The sequence below is a fragment of the Larus michahellis genome, chromosome 8, assembly GCF_964199755.1.
Source record: "Larus michahellis chromosome 8, bLarMic1.1, whole genome shotgun sequence".
In the NCBI taxonomy this organism is placed as follows: Eukaryota; Metazoa; Chordata; class Aves; order Charadriiformes; family Laridae; genus Larus; species Larus michahellis.
In genome coordinates, this window is record NC_133903.1 from 36,221,332 (window position 1) to 36,246,737 (window position 25,406).

A 25,406-nucleotide genomic window follows, 5' to 3' on the forward strand; every position below is an offset into this window, starting at 1 on the left:
TATTTGACCCTTTAAGTCTGTGGCTTTACCCTCTGTCACTCCCATACCCACCTACTCACAAGCACCAAGACATGTGCCCACATATCAAAGGAGGACTATTTGCGTGCCACATGGAAAGCAAGGTAGGCTTGCAATTGATGTCTCTCTGTATCATCCTAGTTCCTCTTAATTGATAAAGATGAACTGGAGGGGTTTTCTTTGACAGTTCTTTTAGGAATTAACAGTTACTGTTGTGTGACTGCCTACCTCAGAATCTTGCTAGATTCACCCATCTTAGGCAGGGCTGCTGCCCAATGCCTTTCATTTCCCTGTTTGGGGTATATTTTGGTTACAGCCAGTCTTCTTGTTGGGATAACAGGATGAGAAACAGAACATACAATGAGTTCTACCCTGGTTGTCACCCTCCCATTATTAGAGCACAGGTCTTCTGTTGGTAAGTCAACCTGCGACACAGCTTTGGTGGAAGTAACACATTCTTCAGGGTTTATCAGTTCAATTTCTGTTACCTGTGTCCTTGTGCTGCTTCTTACAATGTTTTCACATGCATTTCCATTCATACATAACTCATACCATTCCTAATAGTTCTGCTAAATACTTATGCTAAAAATTTCTGTATTTATACTTCTCTTTCCTTCCTGTTGCTTTCACAAATATATTTATTTGAACATAGGTTTACTATCATGGCCTCATCCATGACCCTTTCATCTGGGATCTCATGATTGAAGACACTGTCTTTACTCCATGGTAGGCATACACAAGTTGAAATGGAACTAGGATCAAAACTATTAATCTAATTCTTATTCCACAGGAGCCACCTTCTGATCCTATCACTTTCTATAGGAACTAAATGCAGTAACATCCAAAAATCATTCCAAGCAAAGATTATATCTGTTTACTGAGTAGACAGATGAATGACTACTTGTCTGTCCTCTATGTGTAACACTAAATGGGAGAAGCCATTTCACTTTGGTTAGAGGGATCAACAATATCAGACTTTCTTGATCTCTGTGCTAGATAATTCCATTTAACAATGAAAAAAAAAGATTCCAACTACAAACATTATATAACTTATAAAAAATTATTTTACTACTACAAAGAAAGCTGGGTCTAGCTTCCAAATAATTTGGAGAAAGGGGACTTACTTGTCCACAACCACTGCTGACACCTGAAGATGCAGAACCACTCTGCTTGAGAGAAGAAAACAAAAAAAAAAAGCATCTCAATAATCCAAATATTACTTTATTACTTTTCTCCATTTCAAATACAGAAATAAATTTTAAAGGCTTTAGCTGCCTGACTGCTTAAATGGCAGAATACCAGCTACTGGGAAATTTCTTGTAAAGTATTGTGTATGTTGAATATTATAGCGCATCAAAAAGCTGATATCTGCATGCAGTCCTTCCTGTATGGGAAAGAGCTGCTTCAATGAGCTACTGTTCCCAGACTAAAATGAAAGAAAGCTCAAAACTCTTACTTATAATGACAATTTACTATATAATTTCAAAAAGCAAATCACAGAATTCTAAATACATATATGGGAACATCACATACATGTTATATACTGACTCATGACCGACTGATGCCTACCTGGCCATAGGAGCTGGCACCTTGAGGCCGGTAGCCCTTTAAGAAAGGCAAGAACTCATTTGTAAACAAAGCTGTAGTCGTAGCACAGGTGTGACAGAAAAGCCCATTTCCACTAAAAGTTCTTCTGTGCTATGTTCCTCTCCCTTCACAGTAATTCAGTGGTACAAACCAAAATCAAGGACCACTCAGCAACACCAAGAAGGGAAAAAAAAAACCAACCAAACCCCAAAGTCCATTTACAAGGCAGGCTCCTACAGAAAAGCTCAATACAGTTCAGCAGAAAAGTCTCACCTGGCCATAGGACTGGCTGCCTTGGGAACCCTTTAAAAAACAAACCAGAAGATAATTAGTACCTTGACAAGGAGGCTGCTACAAAGAGCATAATGTTTATGGAAGTACAGCTGCACAGGGGTTTCCCACCCCTCTTCCTCCTCCCCCACCTCCCCCCCAAAAAAAAGCCTCTTCCCGAGCCTAAGGAGATAGAGCATTGTGCTAGCATATGTATGGCAGATTGTCCTATTGAGACGCAGACTACAAAACGAAACATGACTCTCAAAATCTGCCAGTCATGCTGGTCACAGAGAGATCAGTGAAGAACTTCCTACAGAATATCCAGTTTGCTTACCTGGCCATAGGAACTGCTGCTGCCTGAGTAACTTGGCCCACCCTAAGACAAGGACACCATTTGGTTATTTCCCTTTTGTAAGGGATCCAGCCTGCATTAGGAGAAGCAAGCAACTACACTCTGAAGCTCTGCTGGGTAGTATGAAGAGCCTGGACTTCCTCCTGGCCCTCACAATGATGCTGCATGTCATGATTTCACATGCTGAGATTCCAGATAAATAAGTAGCATGGGGATCAATTTTGAGTGTGAGAATACCCACTTTCAGAGAAAGTGTCCTTTAAGTTCATCTTCTGAGTGACTGCTAAGTGCTTTTGCAGTGCCATGGCACTTTGCTTTCTCAAACGGTGTATACTGACTGATGCTTAACTGGCCATAGGAGCTGGCACCTTGAGGCCGGTAGCCCTTTAAGAAAGGCAAGAACTCATTTGTAAACAAAGCTGTAGTCGTAGCACAGCTGTGACAGAAAAGCCCATTTCCACTAAAAGTTCTTCTGTGCTATGTTCCTCTCCCTTCACAGTAATTCAATGGTACAAACCAAAATACAGGACCACTCAGCAACACCAAGAAGGGGAAAAAAAACCAACCAAACCCCAAAGTCCATTTACAAGGCAGGCTCCTACAGAAAAGCTCAATACAGTTCAGCAGAAAAGTCTCACCTGGCCATAGGACTGGCTGCCTTGGGAACCCTTTAAAAAAACAAAACAGAAGATAATTAGCACCTTGACAAGGAGGCTGCTACAAAGAGCATAATGTTTATGGAAGTACAGCTGCACAGGGGTTTCCCACCCCCCTTCCTCCTCCCCCACCCCCCCAAAAAAAAGCCTCTTCCCGAGCCTAAGGAGACAGAGCATTGTGCTAGCATATGTATGGCAGATTGTCCTATTGAGACGCAGACTACAAAACGAAACATGACTCTGCCAGTCATGCTGGTCACAGAGAGATCAGTGAAGAACTTCCTACAGAATATCCAGTTTGCTTACCTGGCCATAGGAACTGCTGCTGCCTGAGTAACTTGGCCCACCCTAAGACAAGGACACCATTTGGTTATTTCCCTTTTGTAAGGGATCCAGCCTGCATTAGGAGAAGCAAGCAACTACACTCTGAAGCTCTGCTGGGTAGTATGAAGAGCCTGGACTTCCTCCTGGCCCTCACAATGATGCTGCATGTCATGATTTCACATGCTGAGATTCCAGATAAATAAGTAGCATGGGGATCAATTTTGAGTGTGAGAATACCCACTTTCAGAGAAAGTGTCCTTTAAGTTCATCTTCTGAGTGATTGCTAAGTGCTTTTGCAGTGCCATGGCACTTTGCTTTCTCAAACGGTGTATACTGATGCTTACCTGGCCATAGGAGCTGGCACCTTGGGGCTGGTAGCCCTGTAAGGAAGGAATTAGTGATTCATAATTATTGTATTTGTGATGCAATATGCCTCTCACATTTCTCTCTTAGTGGGGAAAAAAAACGCAGATTAAGACAGAGAATGTACAGACTCTGGTGCTTAACTACAATTGTTTTGACATTTCTTTTTCTGAATGAATCACTGCATTTCTCAATGATCACAGTGTATTTCTCAAATGACCATCCGAGAGTAGTTTCACATCCGTCTCAGACAGGACTCTAGTCTTACGAAGGTTTTCCAGGACACTGAAGGGATGCAAAATTTTCTTATTTTGTTTCTTTTGCCTGGTGTGTCTCAGACACTGGGCTTAGATGGCTAATGGTCGGTGAATACTGATTTCCTATATTTGTATTTTTGGTGATCCCCAGTTGCACAATTCCCTTCCTCTGAGGGAAAATAAAGGCTAAAAATAATTTTAAAAAATTAAGAAAGAATCCTAGAAAAGATATAGATTCGTAAAATTGCATTCTTTTGTTTCAATTCAAAGTTGCAGGTCAAATGAATTAGTCAAGGATGCCAGTACCTTTTGAAAAACTTTCAGTAATACAAAATTACTGTGGGAAACTATAAGCTGCTGATGCAATCTGCCTTCAATATAATGTCAAAGAAGAGCAGATGTTTCATGTACATGCAGACCTGCGCCACAGCTGTCTGGGAGAGTGATGAAGACAGGCATTACCAAAAAGGATTTGAACTATCTTGTCTATTTCTGCTATCTGATGAGATAAAGATCCTGCAAAATTCATAGCTAGCTTAGGGATGCTTTAATTCACATAAAAACTGTAAAGGGAGGTAAACATGCATCAGCTGTAGGCTCTAAGAATATCTTCCTGCTGCTGAGGAACTGACCCAGTACTCTTTAGCTCCTCAATGCTGTTTCTCCATACAGAGACCAACAGAGACAGCAAAGAACTGACTATAAATGTGTCTTGTAGCATGAAAATCAACTGATACAGGAAGAGCACTAAATAGACTATTTCTAGCATAAATTTTAAAGTTCGATACCCATGGAAAAGATCACATAGCAACGGGAAACCATGCTTCCTGCAGATATCCATTAAAAACACAACTGTCATTTTCAGAACAAAAGTTTTCAAACGGATTCAGAGATTTGTTTCTTTTTTCTTCTTGAGAACAGAATATAAATTGAAAGAAAAACAAAAACGTGAAGTCTGCTACCTTTTGCAGTACCATGGCTCTCCACTTTCTGAAGGGCTCTATACTGACTGATGCTTACCTGGCCATAGGAGCTGGCACCTTGAGGCCGGTAGCCCTTTAAGAAAGGCAAGAACTCATTTGTAAACAAAGCTGTAGTCCTAGCACAGCTGTGACAGAAAAGCCCATTTCCACTAAAAGTTCTTCTGTGCTATGTTCCTCTCCCTTCACAGTAATTCAATGGTACAAACCAAAATACAGGACCACTCAGCAACACCAAGAAGGGAAAAAAAAAACCAACCAAACCCCAAAGTCCATTTACAAGGCAGGCTCCTACAGAAAAGCTCAATACAGTTCAGCAGAAAAGTCTCACCTGGCCATAGGACTGGCTGCCTTGGGAACCCTTTAAAAAAACAAAACAGAAGATAATTAGCACCTTGACAAGGAGGCTGCTACAAAGAGCATAATGTTTATGGAAGTACAGCTGCACAGGGGTTTCCCACCCCCCTTCCTCCTCCCCCACCTCCCCCCCAAAAAAAAGCCTCTTCCCGCGCCTAAGGAGATAGAGCATTGTGCTAGCATATGTATGGCAGATTGTCCTATTGAGACGCAGACTACAAAACGAAACATGACTCTCAAAATCTGCCAGTCATGCTGGTCACAGAGAGATCAGTGAAGAACTTCCTACAGAATATCCAGTTTGCTTACCTGGCCATAGGAACTGCTGCTGCCTGAGTAACTTGGCCCACCCTAAGACAAGGACACCATTTGGTTATTTCCCTTTTGTAAGGGATCCAGCCTGCATTAGGAGAAGCAAGCAACTACACTCTGAAGCTCTGCTGGGCAGTATGAAGAGCCTGGACTTCCTCCTGGCCCTCACAATGATGCCGCATGTCATGATTTCACATGCTGAGATTCCAGATAAATAAGTAGCATGGGGATCAATTTTGAGTGTGAGAATACCCACTTTCAGAGAAAGTGTCCTTTAAGTTCATCTTCTGAGTGATTGCTAAGTGCTTTTGCAGTGCCATGGCACTTTGCTTTCTCAAACGGTGTATACTGACTGATGCTTACCTGGCCATAGGAGCTGGCACCTTGAGGCCGGTAGCCCTTTAAGAAAGGCAAGAACTCATTTGTAAACAAAGCTGTAGTCGTAGCACAGCTGTGACAGAAAAGCCCATTTCCACTAAAAGTTCTTCTGTGCTATGTTCCTCTCCCTTCACAGTAATTCAATGGTACAAACCAAAATACAGGACCACTCAGCAACACCAAGAAGGGGAAAAAAACCCAACCAAACCCCAAAGTCCATTTACAAGGCAGGCTCCTACAGAAAAGCTCAATACAGTTCAGCAGAAAAGTCTCACCTGGCCATAGGACTGGCTGCCTTGGGAACCCTTTACAAAAAAAACCCCAGACGATAATTAGCACCTTGACAAGGAGGCTGCTACAAAGAGCATAATGTTTATGGAAATACAGCTGCACAGGGGTTTCCCACCCCCAAAAAAAGCTTCTTCCTCATTCTAAGGAGATAGAGCATTACACTAGCATCTGTTCAGCAGATTGTCCTACTCTCAGCAAAAGCCATGAATCAAATTGAGACACAGACTACCAACCTCGTGCACATTGAGTACCTACAGCCTTGGTCCCTAGAAGTTATACCTACCCTTGTGAAACATTTTCCTCGTTGCTTGTAGTGGTACAGAGAATATTGAGAGATGTTTGGCTTCCCCCTCCACCCCCACTCCCCCCAAAAGAAGAGGAACTCTGAAGAGCCTTCATACTTGAGTTCATACAATGATTATTCTCATTTGTTACTCCACAACAAATTATGTTATTATTATTTCAGTATTTGTTAAATTTACACACTTGTTTTTCAGACAAGTAGCTTTGTCTCCTGAAAGACGTTGCACAGAGGTCCACAGTTATGATTCTCCTTCATTCTTGATATGGATAAGCAACTATCCTTCACAACCTTTGGAAATTTGAGATCTAATATACATCAGGTCTGAATCTACCAGTATGGGATTTATAGTGTGACACTGAGTCTAGAATCACTTCCTCTCAGTGCCATGACTTTTACGCACCTTTTAGAGGACACATTGAGTGGTATACAGTCATTTAACTTCAACTATTTTTGTTTGTAACACTCATAAATGTATCTCCATGTGTGATTGGTTGAACACCAGTACCAGATGACAATTTTATGAACAAAAATCAGAGAAATAGAAGTATCTGCACCCTGTGAAATAAATTTTAAAATGTAGGAAATAATTTATTTCCAAGTTGTGCTGGCCCTGTTTTAGTGAAGTTTACAGGAATATTTCTAGTCCTTTTTAAGTTCACTTGCCTGAACATAAGTACTGCTGCTGCTGCTTTGCTGTCTTTGTCCACCCTACTCAGGAACAAAAGAAATAGTTATTTATTTTTAAGAGTAATTGCATTTATTTTTTAAGAGGAATTGCTTACATACTAATAAATTTCAAGAAGTAACTCTCTCCTTATATCTACTAGACATTTTGAAAGCCAAAAAGAGTTCCTTATACCTGTTCTTTATTTATGCCATCTCCAACCACTACAATGTTTAATACTTCAGTATATAAGGATCCTTCATAAACTGTTAAAAGTATTTATACATCTTGATGTCATTTTCTTAATGAAAATTCATCATATAATACATTGTAGTGTCATATTTTTGTATTTCAAATGAATTTAAATAATTCTGCCTTCAAATGTATCACACACTGTCATTAAACTTATATGCATTTATGTTCATATTATGGCTGATTTTTTTTCATGAATAAGCACAACAAACTTTTGACAAAGGCTTTGTCAAAACAAAAATTGGAAAAGCCACAGTTAGAATTTAACCAAAGGAAAAGTCACTGCAGAAGATCTTTCAATTCCTGTGAAGTACATGGATTATGAGAGTTTTATTTATATATATAAGCTGATATATATATATAATTTTTATATATATAAACTGATATATATATATCAGTTTTATTTTTATATATATGCATTGAAAATACTTAACCTGTGAAATCAAAACACTATACATTTAAATGCAGAAATAAAACAACAAGGAAATCTTATTCCTTTCTCTGCCAGCGTTCATCACTAGTTATGGAAAAATCTACTGCTATGCATTTTGAAAGCAATGATTTTCAAAAGACAAATTTCAGCTGGGTTCACCTACTTCTGATATTTCAGTGAAAGTGAGAATTTATTTTGACAGTCTGGAGGACTAACGTATGAAGGAAGAAGAGCCTAAACCGTGAAGAGTGGTAGGTTGGTTAAAACTGCAAAGGACCCAGAAAAAATATGCCTGATATCCATAATACTTTACAAACATGCTCTTAATGAGGTTGGATTGTAATGAGCTTTCCAAGTGCCTGGTTATCAAGAAGCAATGTTACAAATAGAACAGCAAACAAAAGTTCACCTAAGCCCTAACTGTGCAATGTTTTTAAAAAAATAACACTGAACTAGTTGTTTCTATTAAAAAAATAGACTGTTTAAATGAACATGGAACTCTGCAGGTTTTGATTTATGCATATTTGATTTAATATCAAATAACATTCAAGCTTCAGCTCTAGAATTCCATCTACCTTCCTGAGCAGATTGAGATGGTTAAATTTTGCAAATTTTGAGAGCACTATGTAATTAGCATGCAGAGGTCTTCATATTTTATGGCTGTAGGAAACAGCTGCATTGGTCTTTAATCAGCAAGCAAGTAGGATATCCACTTTGCTGTAACCACAGAAACATCCTATTCCACCACTGTAGTTTGTGGATATCGAAGATATCTGTAAGTTATTCATACTTATTTATTCCCAAAGAGATGAGCCATTATTTAGTTTACTGAGACAAGGCTTCAGTTAAAACTCAAATATAATCGAGAAAGAATGTCTACCTGTATTATGATCCTAGTAGCAGAACTTCCCAAACTCTGAAAGAAAAAAAAAGAACAAAAAAACCCCCCAAAAAACCACAACAGAAAACATTTAATTTGGCTTGTTTAAATGCAATGCAGTTAAACAGAAAATACCAAGTTGTACTATTTTGCTTGTGAGAATAAAGGGACAGGTTGTATGTGTGATGTACGGAGTATCAAATTCTTAACACTTACTATTAAACTAGTTTATCCTCAGCTCTAGAAGTTTGGGGAGGTGGCCTGCCCCTACGAAGTAATTTTCCACGCTTGCATCTGCTTCTGTTACAGCTTATGTAGAGAGCAGCAGAGCACAGGCTACACCCTTTTTGCACTACCAGTCAGCTCAGCTTTTCCAAATGTGGTGGGTGAAGCTAAGACATCATCATCCCTCCAACCTGTCTCACTGTCACCTGCATTGGTGATATATCACCACACATACAAATTCAATTCCTGATCCAATCATTTGTTTGCTGAATTTTGGGATGTGAGGGACAAATATAAAAGGGTAGCGGACACCATCCTGAGGCAACTGGTTTGATCCCATAAGAACCATATTACTATTCTAGAAATCATAAGAAAAAAGTATGTTTACCTGGGGGTAGGTATGACGCTGCAAATGAAACAAAACAATCTTTAATTATTTGCACAAGGGCTGGTGCAAACAGAAAACTGCGTCAGGAAAAGGGCCCTGTCTTTTGGATGCAATACACAACCAAATGTGAAAGAAATCCACGGAAAGGATAGCATAGAACAAATGCATCTTAATCTTCATTTGGGTTAGAACAACACCATGTTTGATCAGAAACTAGACATCAGAAAAACATATATATCAAATGCTACGTCATACAAACTCACTTTAACTACCTTAAGGCTAAACTTACTTTTGACTGACTGTATCAGTTCCAAGTAAGCAGAGTGGAAATCTAATTTTCTAATCTAAATCTAATCTAGTTTAAAAGTGAGAGTGGAAGTGAATTTACAAAAGAAATTGCAATAGAAACAGAAAATCAGAACTATTCAGGAACACAGATGCTGTATGCATTGCGAGACCTGGAATCTGCAGCTAATCCAATAACTCTTCAAGTACTAATAGCAATCATAGAACCACGAGATTTGTAGCTATCTTACTACTGTCTTTCCCTGAAGATAATTATGCACCTAGGGTAAACCCTGTCTGCCAAAGAATTGTCTCCATACACCATAAATCTTTCTGACAAATTAAGCATGTAGATATTTGAAAGCTTTTTGAGTCAAAATTCTGAGCATTGTGGAGAAAAACTGCTTACCACAGGTGGAAAAGGGTTGCTGTTGGCAATGACCACTACCTATAGGGAAATCAGAGAAAGCAATTTACCCATCCTAGAGTTTATTTAAATAATAAAGTATGTTAGGAAAATGAAGAATACTGAATTCTCTAAATCTACAAACTCTGATTATAATGTTATGGATGATCACTTTTATAAAATACTATTTTTATAAAAATTTTTAATGCGCATTACCAAGCAAAGAAGAATATATACATATACATGATTTACATAAGAGTATAAGGAGATAAAAGACTTGCTCCCAGTTACACAATGACTCAGCTGTAGAGGCAGAAGCAGGATTTCATTTATTGTACCCGTACACTATGTGTCCTTTTTGATCTTCAACTTTCCACCCCAAACTAGACATTCAATTTTTTTTTCTCTGTATTCAGTATTATGCCAAAAAAAAGGCTTAATATTGAGTTAATTCAAAACAACTAAGCCAAATGCAATAGTAGTATCTTCTGTTCAGGTTTTAATGTTTTCTGATTAGAAGGGTTTTTCCTTTTTCTTTTTTTTTTTTAAACCGAAAACAGTTTATGTTATCCAGTGGTGTAAAAAAAGGAGTTGGTGCTATCCGAAGTAAAGAATTCTAATATAAAATAGAGAGAAGTAATACTTTTTTTAAACTAAGTTATTAAAAAATAACCTATCAGTATATTTTAAATTCTTAAAACAATGGGAAATTAAAATGAAAAAACCCAATATCTGTGAGGACATAATGGGTACGCTGTGTGTTTACTGAACACACCATAGTATTAGCCCTGAGCTTCCTGGGGACTGAAGTGAGAGGAAGAGTCCATGTAAATATTATGAGTCAAATTCAACAGTAATACGAATTCTATTGATTTCATTTGGGTCACACACGTTCTCCAGCCACATCTGAATAATAATTACATAATCTATATACTTAAAAGTCCTTATTACATCACAATCGCTATCTTAACTTTTTTAAAACAGATCCCCATGAACACGTATGGAATTTTATTTTATACACAATGAAGTCAACTATCAACAAAAGCCACCATAGCACTGCTAGTCTTAGTCATCTAAGAAGCAAACTGATTCAACCCATATGAATCAATCTATCTGGATTAAAACCTTGAAAAGTCTTAACCAGTAAACGGAACTGTAATACCACTGAAATAAAATGAGTCATGCCAAGTTAAAACTCTAAGAATTTTTTCCCTTTGAATTGAAAAGAAAAGGAGTTCTTACCTTCTTACTGGAATCTGAACTGCTTGAAGGGACAGACTGTAGAGAATACAGAATCCATTTTTTGCTTAGGTAAATGTATGACAAATTAACAGCACTATTTTCCACAAGAACATTACAGCTAACATCATTACCCTAAAGTACCAAACAAAATAAGATTCTGAAGAAAAATATTAATGTACAGGCAATTAATAAATGAACAACTGAAATAAATCAACTGGTTTAATTTTTTTTTTTCCTACAAACCCCAATTGTTTTGCTAGTTTTACACAGCACTGTGTAAAAGTTGCAAATGTTTCACCTAACATCAAATTGGAAGTTTTTTATAATAAAAAATAATCTATTGGTAGAAAAGAAAAATTAATCTCTTCTAACTTCATCAAAAAAGAAACCAACCCAAACTCCAGAACCCGTCTCCCAAAACTAAAAAAACCTACCTTTGAAATATAAACTTGAATAAATAGGATGCACCATAAGAATAGAAGTGTTTTAAATGAAGCATTAAATAATGTGCAATGAAGTTTTCCATTTCATCAATGCATATGTACTATTGTATAGGCAAAAGCCACAAAAAATACTTTTAAATTCTTAGTTACTATCAAAGAAAGCACTGACTTTTGGAAAATCATAATAAATGTAACTGGGTGTTCATTTACAGAATAAATATAATCGAGTTTCTGTGTAAAACAGAAGTTAATAACTTCCAACAAAGTTGATATTACAACATCCCCTAAACATGTAACTCATCTGTTTCAGTTATTTCCAGATAAGATTATTATTTATCCATTTGAAGACAGTCCTCCTTTATCCCCTTCCATGAATTTTATTATTCTTTGGTAAAATTTGGGCATAACTGCTTAGTTTCTGAAAACATCTTGGAAAGCACATAGTTACCTGACCATAGGTAAGACCACTGCCAGATGCACCCTGAAATCAAAACATAAATCAGGTATTTATTTGTACAATAATTTGTTAATTATATCTAGAAGTCATCACTTTTTTCCTTAGAGGATGTACACTTCAAATCAAACCGATTTAATCTACTATAAGATTATTTAAGATTTCATTTCCAGTAAATCTAGGGCAATACTAAAGTATACCGAACCTGCTTAAAGATAACTGAAGTAAAAATTTTCAAAAGTTCTACTGTAGTTATCAGATTAATGTTGCTCTATCACAAATACAATTTACACATACATATTAAACAAAGATGAAATATGTTTAATATTTAGGAATTAATATAACTAATGATGTATTTAAAGTAAAGCATATGATTAAGGAGCTTCTTGGCCATGGTTTCAGTTCCTAACAGGCATTAGAGAGTGTGTCGTCTTTCTGATAAGATTTTTTCACTTGCCTTCATGATTTTAAAAATGTAAAATATGTTAGATTTTAAAATAAATCTGTTTTCATGTGAAAATGAAATAAATGAGATTGACAATAGAATTTTCTCAACCAATTAAAGAATTATTGGTTTAATACACAAAGATGGTAAAACCCCCCAAATAATATTGCACAATATACAATATCCAAAGACAATAACAGATAAAAAGCATTATGCAGCAAGAATTCTGACATTGCAGTAGGCTAACAAATTAAGCATTTATAACAGGTAATGAGTAGCCACTATAACATAAATGATTACACTTCAAGGAAGTGACAATGTAACACCTTTTAATTTTGGATTTTAATCTCAGAATAATACCTCAGACTACCACCATTTTCCTTAATATGTGTAGGAAGAATAATATAGGTCTGCAGAAGAGAATCAAATGCAATTTGCAATAAGGAGATGTGTTAAGAAGCATAGTAGTAGACAATCAGCAAATACATATATAAGCAGCTTACATCTCTACAGGCGTGTTGACTATATGCATCAGCAGCACCGCCCTAAGAAAAAAATGAAATCAGTTATTTCTCTTCTATAATTGCTTAAGAAGAAAAGGCATACTTCAGACACCCTCAATTCTGACTGATCCTTATGTAAAGGGTAAATGATAAGGAGAGTATTGTACTCTCCACTTTTAATGCATGAACACCCACGTGTGAACATAAGAGCCAGGTGCATTAGCCCTTTGTATAACAGTGATTATCTAGGGGTACTCGGGAAACATTTTAAAACAGCCACTGTGAAGATATTATTTTAATAGAAATAAACTATAAAGATTTAATTTAATGCTTGGTGTTAAAACATATTATGTATGTAATATGTACACATACACAACATGTAAAAATTAGGAAGGAGAAACTGGAAAGAAACAAAAATTAACACCTTCCTGATTTACCGTCAATCAAATATAAAATATCACGGTCCAGCATAAATAGTTCCTTTTTTAAAGTAAATTTCACTTGTCATTATTAATATAATCAATAGTTTCCCCCAAAACTGTAACTTTGTTCTTCTTTGCAAAAACCCAATATACATTGTCATAAATTTTACATTTTACAAGTATTGATGACATGAATGTTTTACATTTTTGGAAACATTGTCCTTGCTGCTGCTGAGACATCCCCATTTTTCTAGTTTGAAGAGGCAACTGATAGTGCTTAGCAACAGCAAACTACATAACTAGTTTATTTTTGCTTACTTGCTATATTATAAAAAACAAGCAAAAACCCCTGTCATTGACACAGAAAGAGTAAACTTGACTTCATTTACCTTTCAAGTTTTTTCTCATTTTTATATTGTGTTTGAACACAGTAACTTTGCATTAAAAAATAAAAATCTTATCTTGCTGAAAGAAAACCAAAATAATTATATATATTTGACATAAATCTGCAAATATTTTAGTCCATACAATTAGTCACCATCTTGATAAAAATACTTGTATTCAGCACCACATTACAGCATCTTTCACCTCTTTCCTGATGACAGGCTTAACCTGTCTAGGATTCATAACTTCACAATTATCCCTGCTGCATGAAAGAATGAAAAACTGAAATAGCCTTAGTTACTGTAGATATCTGAGTGATTACTTCTGAGAGGAAGAACAACTTAGAACATGCAGACACATTCACACTAGTCATGTCTAGAGTAGAAGGGGAGAATAGGCAACTTGTATAATACGTGTAATGTAAGTGCAACAGATAACTCCTTCCAGTCCTTTTTTTTGTGATTCTATAATCTATTTTCTATTTCTATAATGTTTCTATTTAACTTTTTGACATCTGTTTGCCAGATACTTCATACCATTGAATAAACTGCAATATTAATCTTTTAGCTCTCTCTTCATTATTTTCTATTTGCAACATAAACTCCAACATGAACACTCATATAAATAACGCAACTGAAGGCTAGGAGTTACTATAAATATAGTTATGTTGAGGACAAAAAAGTAAATGTAAGAAAAGTGCTTACAGGGCCACATCCACTCTTGCTTATTGTGTAGACTACTCCTCCTCCCTGAAATAAAAACAGAAGTCAATTATTTCCATGTTAAAAAAAAGGTGGGGGCAGCGGAAAGAAAAGGCCTGCTGTTTATGGCATGAAAAGCTGTGCAACTGGCAATGTGTATATGCAAGTATGGGATAAGCAAGTACAGAGGTTACCAGTTCAGTGCTAACTGGGTGTAACAATTTTAATTTAGTATGACATATTAGTCATCATTGGGATTTCATATAACTTTGTCGTTGGTCATGTAACCTTTCAAAATCCACAAGTTTTTTTACTAAGCGGTCTGTATTTTAGAAAAAATCAATAACTTCAGGTTGTTATGTAACAAGATGAGAAACTCAGCTCTTAGAAAAGAGTATGTATTATGTATGAAAGAAATACAATGAAGAAAATTAGTATTTAGTATAGACATCAAAATATTTGGTATTTCTTAGAGTCTGGTAATTCCACTTACAAGTAGTGAAGATTGAACAAGTGGAATATTACCAGATAATTCACTAATAAATATAATCACTAATAAGTAGTAAGAAATACATCCTTGAGAAGCTCAGTTCAAGAAACTGGAGACATACCAGAAAGCATCTGACAGTTCAAGTGCAAATAGGCACATTGTGGTTGTGGAAATAATGAACTAAGAACCAAGTATACATTTCTGTGATTAAAGAAGTGAAAGTGATCAGTGAGACCACAGACATACATAACCTAGAAGTTTTAAAAGGCTAACTAGACAGTGAAATGCCCAAATTTTCAACTGCAAATATAATCTGGTGTTAAAAGTGACACAGACATTATACTGGAGCTTTAATAGATGCTTGCATATCTGGTGAAGTTTGGAGAAATTTTGCAAATTTTTGTGGAAAAGAAAGTGAAATACAAGTATAATTAGTGCTTTTATTTCGATTGTAAAAAAAAAATAGAAATAAGAAAAATGCCTAATGAATAATTTAATAAGTATAGTTTCATTTTCATTTTGCCAGATGTCTCAAACTATAAAATAAATGGTTTGTGACTGTGTTTGCATGCACATGTGCACACAGAGGTAGGAATCCTCTAGGAAGATGGAAGGAATCTTTTTTTTTCCCCTCAAAAGGGTCAAGTTAATGCTTGATAAAAATGCTTAATGTGTGAAATCAGAGGTGGTGAAGCATCTTTTAGGCAAGAATATTGACATCAAGCTGCTGAGTTCAACAGAGTGTGAGTAGTTGAATCTAGTCCAGGTACTGAACATACAGTTTACTGGATGAATAGCTCCGACATTCTGCGTCAACTAGCAGAGATGAGATTTCAGTACAGTATTAAAGCACCTCAGTACTCTAGTTACAGAATTTCAGTTGTTCACAGTTACTAAAGGAAAATATACAAGTGCTGGAAGCTAGGACTCTTACCTGACTCCCTGAATAGCTGTTCTGAGAGGAACTGGAAGGTCCAACCTGTAAAGAAACCAAAATACTATTTATTATTTTGCAGAAAATTGATTTTGGTATATAACATTTTCGGGAAAGAAAGATCTACTTGGTGGAAAAAGGAAGAACACACAAAGTAGTTTTCTGTGACTTCATTCCACCAAGTGATACTATGAAAATTATTTCAGAGATCTTTAAAGCCAAATAATCAAAACTATACCAAAACAGCTAGTATAAATTAACATAATTCTGCTGCTTGCATCCTTTTTATCTGGCCTCATACACATCATTGAGGAAGAGACCTACACTGTCAAGATCATTAGAAAGTAGATGAAAACTTTTTACTGATATGACTATGTAATTACTAGACACTATGCAATGTAGGGAATATTTTCTGGGAGGAAGGAGAGAAGAAAAAGAGGCTTCTTCACTGAGTTGAAAGTGATTTTCAGGAAATAAAAATCAGTTAAATCTTATATCTAGATCATGATTTGCAAAAGGTAAGGTTTCAGAGCTGTTGAAATAATTTGTCTTGAAAAGCAAGCAAACACTATGACTAAAAAGTGAAGACAAAAAAGCAAGCTTCTGTTAGAAAATTTACTCCAGATTAGCTAGAGAGAACCTGCAGGAGGAAATGGTAACAAGGCTGACAACCATTTAGAAAGCTTGGGATTTTAATCAACCAAGATAAATTGCTAAAAAGAAAAATACATTGAGAGACAAGAGGGATAAAGATATGACTAGAAGCAGCTTCTGAATAGGTCTGGGCAATTAGCAGTTTGTCAATGTCTTTGAAGAAAGAATATTTACCATGATGCATCGGCCTTGTGTTGTGTAAGTCCCTCCACGCTGCAAGAAAGTACAGGTTACAGTTACTGTTTATTGACTGGTGTATAAATACCAAACTATTTTAAACAGGAAATCAACTGAATTCACATTCATGGTCTGAGTGAAGAAATCAAGTGTTTCATTGCTTACAATACCTTACACGTTGTAACAATCTGATCTGAGAACTGACGCTAACCAATTAAAATTAAAAATACCTTCAAAACCGCATACAAAAACGTAAGCATAAATGAGATCTTGCTAGGAAAGTAATTTGAATGGTATGATATAATCTTCATGCTACAACCCTGAAACAACTGCACCAGTAGGACAGGAATTCTAAAACTGGTAACTGAAAGTTGGGAAATAGAAAAAAAACTTGCTCTTACCTTGTTACACTCTACTTCTATCATAAGCTGTGAAAAAAAAATGAGAAAACATTTACAAAGTATTTACTGGGAAAAAAAACCCAGCTCATTATAGGAAACAGGAAATACATTCGCTGAAGCGAGGGACGAAAGACAGGTGTTCACTCTTGGTTAGAACACAAGATGACATAAATCAGTGTTGCTACAGTCAAGAACTAATATGGTGGATTTGAACACTTTCTTTATTTAGCTGCCTATCGTGTTTAAGATGTTTCATATAAGCATAATTCTTGCCCAAAAAAGAAACAAACTAATTTCTTAGAATATGCTACACAGCTACATTTCCCAGGGACTGAGGCAGCAGTTAAGAACAATACACCATAAGTACAGTAGAGTTCTCCTTATGACCAAATTTATTTTCTTTGTCTTTATGCTATGGATTGTTTTGATAACTAGATTATTAGTTTCTTTATTTCTGTGGAGGGAAAATAATATTTATTTCATTTTTTCATCAATTTAGTGAGGATCAGACAGTTAAATTAAAAGTGTTGAAAATATCTATTGATTTTGGCCATCTTAATGAATACACTTTAAAGAATGTATGTCTTGTATCAAGTCAAACATATTTTAATTTACTGTACTAATTTCTAGTACGTAAATACACTCAAAACATACCTTCCTTTTACTTTTTCCTGTCCCATTAACTGGCTCAGAATGTGTAGGTGTGAGAGTTTTGCTTTGAATTCCAACCCAAAATTTCTCCAGATCTTGAACAACAGTTGCACTGGAAAGGAAACAAAATAATAATTATTTTTCTATCAAAATATTTCAGTATAAAAATAACAATAAACTCTCCTTCTCCTCTCCCCCCACCAAGAAAATCACTCTATTTTGACTTTAATGGTATACAGTACAAGTTTGAAAAGAACATCATTGTTTCCCAGAACACTTTTCCAGTTACTGTATTATCATCCAACATCATTTTGAAGATAAATAAAAATAGATGCTGAGAAGGGGCAGAAGAGGAATGGACACTATTTGAAGAAGCACTGACTCCAGTGGGGAGTATATGCTCAAATGTCCATAAAAATTGTCACACCTCTTTCCTGCTCTGACAATCTGTATCTGTGATGGTGAACTGATTTTCATTAATGAGTGGAAGTGATTGTGTTTTAAATTTGCATTCTTTTGCCCCTTTTTGTATTCCTCAAGATTTAATGAAGGAAAGCCAAGATGCCCTGTCATAAATCTACACTTCAAACAATATCAAGCTATCAAATATTTAGATGTTTTCCAATTACATCAAGATTGCATTTTGTTAGCCCAGGTGGTATTTTTACAAGCTTCAGATCTGCAAGAAAAGTAGCAGTAAATGTAGGATAAATTTGTCTTCTCCTGCTTTCAGCAGGTAGTTCATAGGTCACAAACTTATATTTAAATTTATCTTACAAGCATTTACATCAAACTACTATTCTTCCATTCCTCAAAATGAAAAAAGTTATAATTGAATAGAGTTTGAACTTCACTTATTCAGGGAACTAGTTACATTCATATTGTTACTCTTGTAATTGAAGAGGTCAAAGTGTAAAAACTGGTTACTCAAAGATCTATTAATAACACTGTGCTTAATATATGTAAATAATTATTTACATATATTAACATCTGTAGGACACTGTTTAACCTTTCATAAATATACCTTGAAATGGAAATCATGTTATTTAATGGACACAGTGGGAAGTTATGACAAACTATGAAAAAAACCCCATGATTGTGGCAAGAGAAGAACGTCAGAAACAGCAACACAGATCCATGTCAAAATAATCCATAGAAATAAATAAAATTTCAAGGCAAAAAAAAAAAGAAAAACAATAATTTACATAAATTGAAGATCTCTAGCATCACGTGGAGCGATCCATGTTGTTGTAACTTTCTGCTTCACATCTGAATTTGCATGACCTACTGCTGAATTCTGCAATGAAAAAGAAATACATATAATTTATGAGATGCAAAAGTGACTTTTACCTATATTATTAGGGGAACTGTCTCTACTACAACAGGTAACATCGATGTCCTCCTAAAAAGTGCCAGGTAGTTTTTACATTAGATTCATATTACATACAGAAGATACATGTACTTCTTGAGAACGTCTAAATTTCTAAACTCTATTGATTAAATAACTTTGCCATATAAAAATGCTCACTTCTATCAATTCTGATGAAAGTATTTAAAGGAAAGCAAGCTTAAGTAAGTATTCCAAAGCCTGAACACATACCGTCACATTATGACATCCCAAGCCTTTAGTGTTTGGATCTGTAATTTTAAAAGTACCAACAGGAACATCTCCTTCTACTTCTCGAGCTTGTAGATGAAATCCTTTAAAACCAGCATCTTTAAGTGCTTCTAGAGTCACTGTGAAAACAGACATTTTGAGAAATTTAAGTTTCGTATACAACTGAAACCTCTTAAATGTTTAACAACTCATTTCCCTCACTCCAAAGCACAAGACTGCATGTACAGAAATTACTCAAAACCTTTTACAATTTTTAAAAATGTTGGGATTTATTACAGTTTTTATTACTTATCAAGAGAATGAAAATAAAGGAAAAGGAAGAAATTTGGAGAGGCATTTCTGTGCAAAGTAACATGAAATATATGATTTACTGACAATTTTAAAAGTAATTCTGTTCTACCAAATGACTACAACTTTATTATAAATCTAATTTGCATCCCCAAGAATATTGGCCAACGGCCCTGCTGACCAAGAGGTTATTTATTTTCTGTCTAATTAGGCCTATGTAGTCAAACTAGCTACAGGAGAAAAAGAATTGCATTTCTTTCTACCTCTGTTTCAAAAGAAAAGATTAACTTCTGCCTGAGGCTGAATTACAGAACCATTTATTTTAATGTGTTACAGCTGTAAAAAGAAAAACTAGACAGTTTGGCTCTCATGTTCTATACTAAATATGAAAAATTAATAATTATAAACGACTCCATTTTACTCAAGTTCTGTTACTGAGGAGCTCAGAAAAATATGGAAGAGAGCAGTTTCTAGTTTTGTGTATATCCAAACCGAAATTAAATTTCAAGAGGCATAATCAAATTTGTTATGATCTATTATAAACTTGCTCTGCTAATGCCAATATCAGGCACTTTCACAAATAAAATCAGAATCATGGTTTATGACCAAAGGAATATGTAGTCTTTAAAAATAAGGAAAGCTAAACTGGGAATGACACAGCGTCAAGGCAAGGACCAATCATACACTGACAATTTAAAATTTCCAAAGACCTGCATTATTAGCCTTCCAATTTGTCATCAACTTTCAGTCCTAATTGACTAATTTTTTGCAGGTCTCACAGGAGGGATGACGTCCAACACTTGCATGCAGTATGAAATCAATCACAGATGCAACTGTAAGAGTGTTGGCACATGGCATGCCACAGCTGAAACTGCAATATACTCAATGGAAGGGCAACCTAAAGCAGCTCCCAGAGATCAGATACTGGATGTTTACAATTTGAAGCAATAAAAAAGTACTGCTAAAGCAAGAAAAGCATGGTTAGAAAAAAAAAAAAAAAGAAAAAAAAAGGCAAGGGTAGTAGCATCTGGGATTCAATATTTTCATCATGGTAAATCGTGGTAAATCCCATATAACCTCACAGAACAGCCTGCATATACTTAAATCCATCCACCATTTTGCTGGCAATACTGTTTTGAAAATAGCTATCAGTAATCAAACAGCCCTCTGATCCTTGAAGGAGTTATTCGCACATGTTTTTCCGAGAATGGCAGCTACAGAGGTACAACAATGGACATATGACGGGTTACAACTCACTTCCACTTCTATGCTTCTTCTAGCAAATGGCTAGAAAAAAAAGCATTCACAAGGCACTTAAAGTGTGACAGCACCATGAGATGGCATCATAGTGTCGAGAAACAAGGCGTTCAAGGTGTTCCATCTAGAGAGCAATTTGGGATTAGGAAGATTAAAAGGTAGTTTAAACCACAATAGCTCCACCTCCAGCAATTTGATAAAATCTTGGATGCAGCTCTTAGGATGACTCAAAATGTCTCACTCTCGAGTTGTCTTACACTGCATCCTGAATTTTTATTTTCCTCTAAGATGACAGCATGCGAACATCTAATGAGCAGGATCCTTTTGTATTGCAGAGGCCTGATACAACAGCAGATACTCAAATACAAAGTTAAAGAGCAACTAATTATTGTAAGAGCAACTAAACTACAAAGAGCAACTAATTATTAGTCCAACTCAGCTGCCCCATTTCATTTTAATTTTGTCACAAAAATTATAGCATGAAGTTAAGATACATTTGTTAGACAGGGAAAAGAAAAAAAGTTAATATATTTTCAGTTATACAACTGTACATAAACATATATAGAGAGAACATTTCAAAAAAAGATTAATATCTCAGGTATAGATGAACGAGATTGAAATAAAAAAATAAATTTAACTGGACTGAGAGGGAGAAGGGGGAAATTTGGTGAAGACTAGTAATTCTGAGAGACAGGGATAAAGATTTTGTGTCATTCAGATTATTTACCTTGAATTTCATTTCCTGGCTCAAAGTTATCAAAAGATACAGCAATAAGATAGGGTGGTGCAGATGTCTGTGGTTCAGCTTCATAGTTTGGTAACAGAGAATCACAATCAATTGAGGTATTTGTCTGTGGAAAACCAAGGATTCTGGGCAAAAATATCGCACAGAACAAAAAAACAAAGCAGGAGTGTCTTCTCATCTGTGGAACAAAAAGACAGTATAGTTTTATAGTTTATAGCATCTTCTTTTCAGTAGTTGCTGTATTTGACAAATATCTGTTTTTCTCCAGGGCAGGAAAGAGAAAAAGCCTAGAGAGCTGGGCTTTCATTGCATTAATGTATTTTGAAGAAAATAAATTAGAGTGAAATACCTATATACACTGGCAGAACAGTGCAATAAAGGACAGAAATATTTCCATTTTAAAATACTGAATTATTAATGGAAGTTTAAATTCTCTGCTTACATGACAACAAACCATTAACAGCCATGTCTGCTGCATTAAGGCTTTGGAGTAGAAAAGACTTTAAACAAGCTTCCTTGTTGTTGAGCCAGCAGATTTAGCTTAGCTCCTTTGTTATTCAAGAACTAAGACAAAAACCTTGGTCTCTTGAACTGCTTTTTGTAGATATAACCATGACTAGCATGCTCTCTTTTGACTGCTTTGCCTACTCCCACTTCCAAGAGACAGCCAAGAAATCTATTGTTAAATGCCCTGGAGAACTCTTAAAATTTTTTCAAAATATTTGTTTCCTGAAGGATTTAACGAGACTTCCGCAAAGTCCTTTGGAACTTCTAATCAATTTAAAAATGGTAAATTGTTAGTGTGTGCTTCCTTTGGGTTAAGAATAAATTATACCCAGGACAGAAATTCACAAAAATAACTAAGAGGCAGGACTGAAGTCCAGTGTTTAAGGATTGTTAGTGGGAAGAAAATGTATTTTCTTTATAATTCACTTGTAGTACTGACAATGATAGTAAACTGTTTCCAAGAAAGAAAGGAAACTCGTCCCAGCAGTATTCTCAGGTGTTTAATACCAGATTTTATGGCCCACGTTCAAAGTCTAAACATTCAACTGTGGCAGCAGATAATTTGTAAGACCATTACATCTTATGAATATCTCACTGTTTCAATTACAAAAATGCTGATACAACTGTTAAATCACAAGAAGTATTTAATAACACTATTTTTTATGCCTGTTTGCTACAGGATTGCCTTGTGTGGTACAATAGGCTGTAACAGAAAGAATGGAGATATTTACTGGAGATTTTTTAAAGCATTTCAAACACGATGTTAAGAGACATGTTCAGTTTGTATCATCTACCTGTGTATCTTAATCTGTGCATGAATGTGTAAGGCCATTCGGTTTTGCATGTGCTAATGAAATAAGTAACAGAAGTATCTGGGAGCGGAGGGGAAAAACTTCAGAACACAATTCCAACACGCATTCACTTAACTCTGAACTTAAACAACTTTGTAAAAAGCCACTGAGTCAACAGATAACAAAACAAGTGACTGTGAAGTGTTGAAAGATTTCCTATAGGAAGATGATGAAGGTTTGCATAGTGTCACAACCAGTAAGTGCAGCAATCGGGAAAGCTCTATATGCAAGTTAGTACGTCTTTAAAGCAGATGAAGAATATCCCTCCCAAAAGTCTCATGAAAATGTCACTTAAGTGGGATCCTGGTAAGCATTATATTTGGGTATCAGTATGCTGGGTGCGGTTATCCAATCTCTTCTGACGATTTTGACGTGGCCCACCTCTAATTAAATTTTAAATACAGCATAGGTGTTAATATAATAACAGATGTGGTAAACAGTGATTTAATATGAACCAGCCTATGTGTTGTTGAAATCTTTGTCTGACTCATGGAGAGATGGAAAAAAACTCTGTTTCTAATTAGATGTTCTATTTCAAAGCACAGAGTCCTTAGCACTATTTCAACCGAGACTGGAAAACTGTCTGGAGCGACACTCTGCCACAAAAGAAAACCAGTCTGAAATCTCCTTTCCTCTTTTTCTGGCTAGAAGAGAGCCAGAAACACAAACATAAGAAGTTGAAACACGGATGAAATGCCTTCTCTTTGCATCAGCTCTCTGATTTAACAGTTCAAGAGCTATCCTAAGAGCCTCATCACGCCATCCTTTGGAACTAGGTTGTAGATGAGGAAGAGAGAGATATTAGCATCTTACAAAATTCCAAGTCCTGACTTGAGGCAGAAGCAGAAAATAATTTCCATGGATCTTGAGTTCCAATACATATGCAATGCAATCATGTTATCTTGCATCACTAATTTAACTTTTCTCCATGAAAAATGCCAGGAAACTTAAAGTAAATATTTATAAAATAGAAGCATAGGGAATTCTGGCAAATAAACATTGTTTGCAAGTTTCTAATTGGATAAAATTATGAAAAATTAACTGTATCCTGAGTTCCCTCATCTGATGGAAAAATTCTAATTCTTTTTTTATCACACACAGAATCACTTCTTCCTATGAGCTTACATCACCCTCTTATTTGCAGTACCTGAGCTGCTACCTTAAGAATGCTTTTCCACATTTAGTCTAATGCAACTTCAGGCCAGCAATTAAATCCCTGGGTGCTAGTTAGTTAGCTACTGTGTTCAAAGTCTAGTGGACTCGGAAAGAGACACTTTGGTGGTTTGCTTCTCCAGAGCCTTGGGCAAACTTCTGAATGGAGACAAAAGTTGTTTTAAAAGCCTTTAAATATAGAGCATTTAATTAATATGATAAATACTTTTCTGTAATTTGAAAAACACAGTCCTGGCAAGTCCATCCTGCCAACAGTTTAAGACTCAGTCCTGCATACCCATTTCTAACGTCGTTCTGAGTGTTTCTCCTTTCTTTTCTCCTAAATGCTCTTGATGAGCCACAAGACTTACTCTTCAGCCTTTGAGAATAAACATCACCGGTTAGCCTGCCGCCCTGTCCACCACATCCCCAACAACACACCTTATCGACTGAGTGCTGACGCTTGGGCATCCTCCGGTCCCTCTATGGTCAGCGTGGAAGAGCAGCAGCCGGGCAGCCCAGGTGCCCCAGGAAGATGAGAGAGAGGAGGCGGCGGGCTCGGCCAATCGGCAGCGAGGCGGGGAGCCAGCGCGGCCAATCAGGGCCGCCCGCGCCTCTGCCGTGGAAATGAGGACACGGCAGGTGGGACTCTCCTGCCCAGGTGGGGCGATGACAACACACACTCCTCACCGGTGAATCATAACCCCTCTGACCTTTAACTAGGCATCTGGGATAGGTAAGGCTTCGGGAGGTTGACAGACTACACTAGCATGTTGAATAAAATCTGCAGAATTATGCGATACAGAAGACTGATATTTCATGACCAGTTTCGGTAAAATATTCTACGCTAGTCTCTTTAATTTGACCTCACAGTATTCTGCTGCTAGTTTTTCACTTTTTTACTCCTTTCTTACAGTTGGAAAAGACATGGAAAACTCCACTCGTAATATTGCCAAGCATTTTCTCAGAGCAAAGAGTTAATGAGGCTGTTTTATCTCATGTACCTTGTGGGAAGGATCTGAAGTTACTGCATCTGACCTCCGTCAAAAACTAATTTTTTTTTTTCCCCAAGGTCTCTGCTGAAGACTGGGAAGAAGTCCAA

The 25,406-nt window shown here is 36.2% G+C and overlaps 1 protein-coding gene across 1 annotated transcript in view; it reads right to left on the reverse strand.

The window, feature by feature from the left end:
- Window positions 1–24,775, reverse strand: part of LOC141747193 (uncharacterized) — a 57,783-nt gene extending 33,008 nt beyond the window's left edge. The window contains exons 1-26 of the mRNA XM_074597109.1: window positions 24,746–24,775; window positions 21,777–21,972; window positions 19,487–19,623; window positions 19,092–19,183; window positions 17,890–17,998; window positions 17,236–17,262; window positions 16,832–16,870; window positions 16,004–16,048; window positions 14,583–14,627; window positions 13,073–13,114; window positions 12,119–12,151; window positions 11,228–11,263; window positions 9,989–10,027; window positions 9,295–9,312; window positions 8,682–8,717; window positions 7,116–7,160; window positions 5,843–5,878; window positions 5,477–5,518; window positions 5,142–5,171; window positions 3,555–3,590; window positions 3,193–3,234; window positions 2,869–2,898; window positions 2,213–2,254; window positions 1,879–1,908; window positions 1,588–1,623; window positions 1,143–1,184 (exon numbers count right to left, since the gene is read on the reverse strand). Coding sequence (XP_074453210.1) covers window positions 1,143–1,184; window positions 1,588–1,623; window positions 1,879–1,908; window positions 2,213–2,254; window positions 2,869–2,898; window positions 3,193–3,234; window positions 3,555–3,590; window positions 5,142–5,171; window positions 5,477–5,518; window positions 5,843–5,878; window positions 7,116–7,160; window positions 8,682–8,717; window positions 9,295–9,312; window positions 9,989–10,027; window positions 11,228–11,263; window positions 12,119–12,151; window positions 13,073–13,114; window positions 14,583–14,627; window positions 16,004–16,048; window positions 16,832–16,870; window positions 17,236–17,262; window positions 17,890–17,998; window positions 19,092–19,183; window positions 19,487–19,623; window positions 21,777–21,972; window positions 24,746–24,775 — 1,335 coding nt within the window. The remainder of the gene's footprint in view (window positions 1–1,142; window positions 1,185–1,587; window positions 1,624–1,878; window positions 1,909–2,212; window positions 2,255–2,868; window positions 2,899–3,192; window positions 3,235–3,554; window positions 3,591–5,141; window positions 5,172–5,476; window positions 5,519–5,842; window positions 5,879–7,115; window positions 7,161–8,681; window positions 8,718–9,294; window positions 9,313–9,988; window positions 10,028–11,227; window positions 11,264–12,118; window positions 12,152–13,072; window positions 13,115–14,582; window positions 14,628–16,003; window positions 16,049–16,831; window positions 16,871–17,235; window positions 17,263–17,889; window positions 17,999–19,091; window positions 19,184–19,486; window positions 19,624–21,776; window positions 21,973–24,745) is intronic.
- Between the last annotated feature and the right edge of the window lie 631 nt (window positions 24,776–25,406).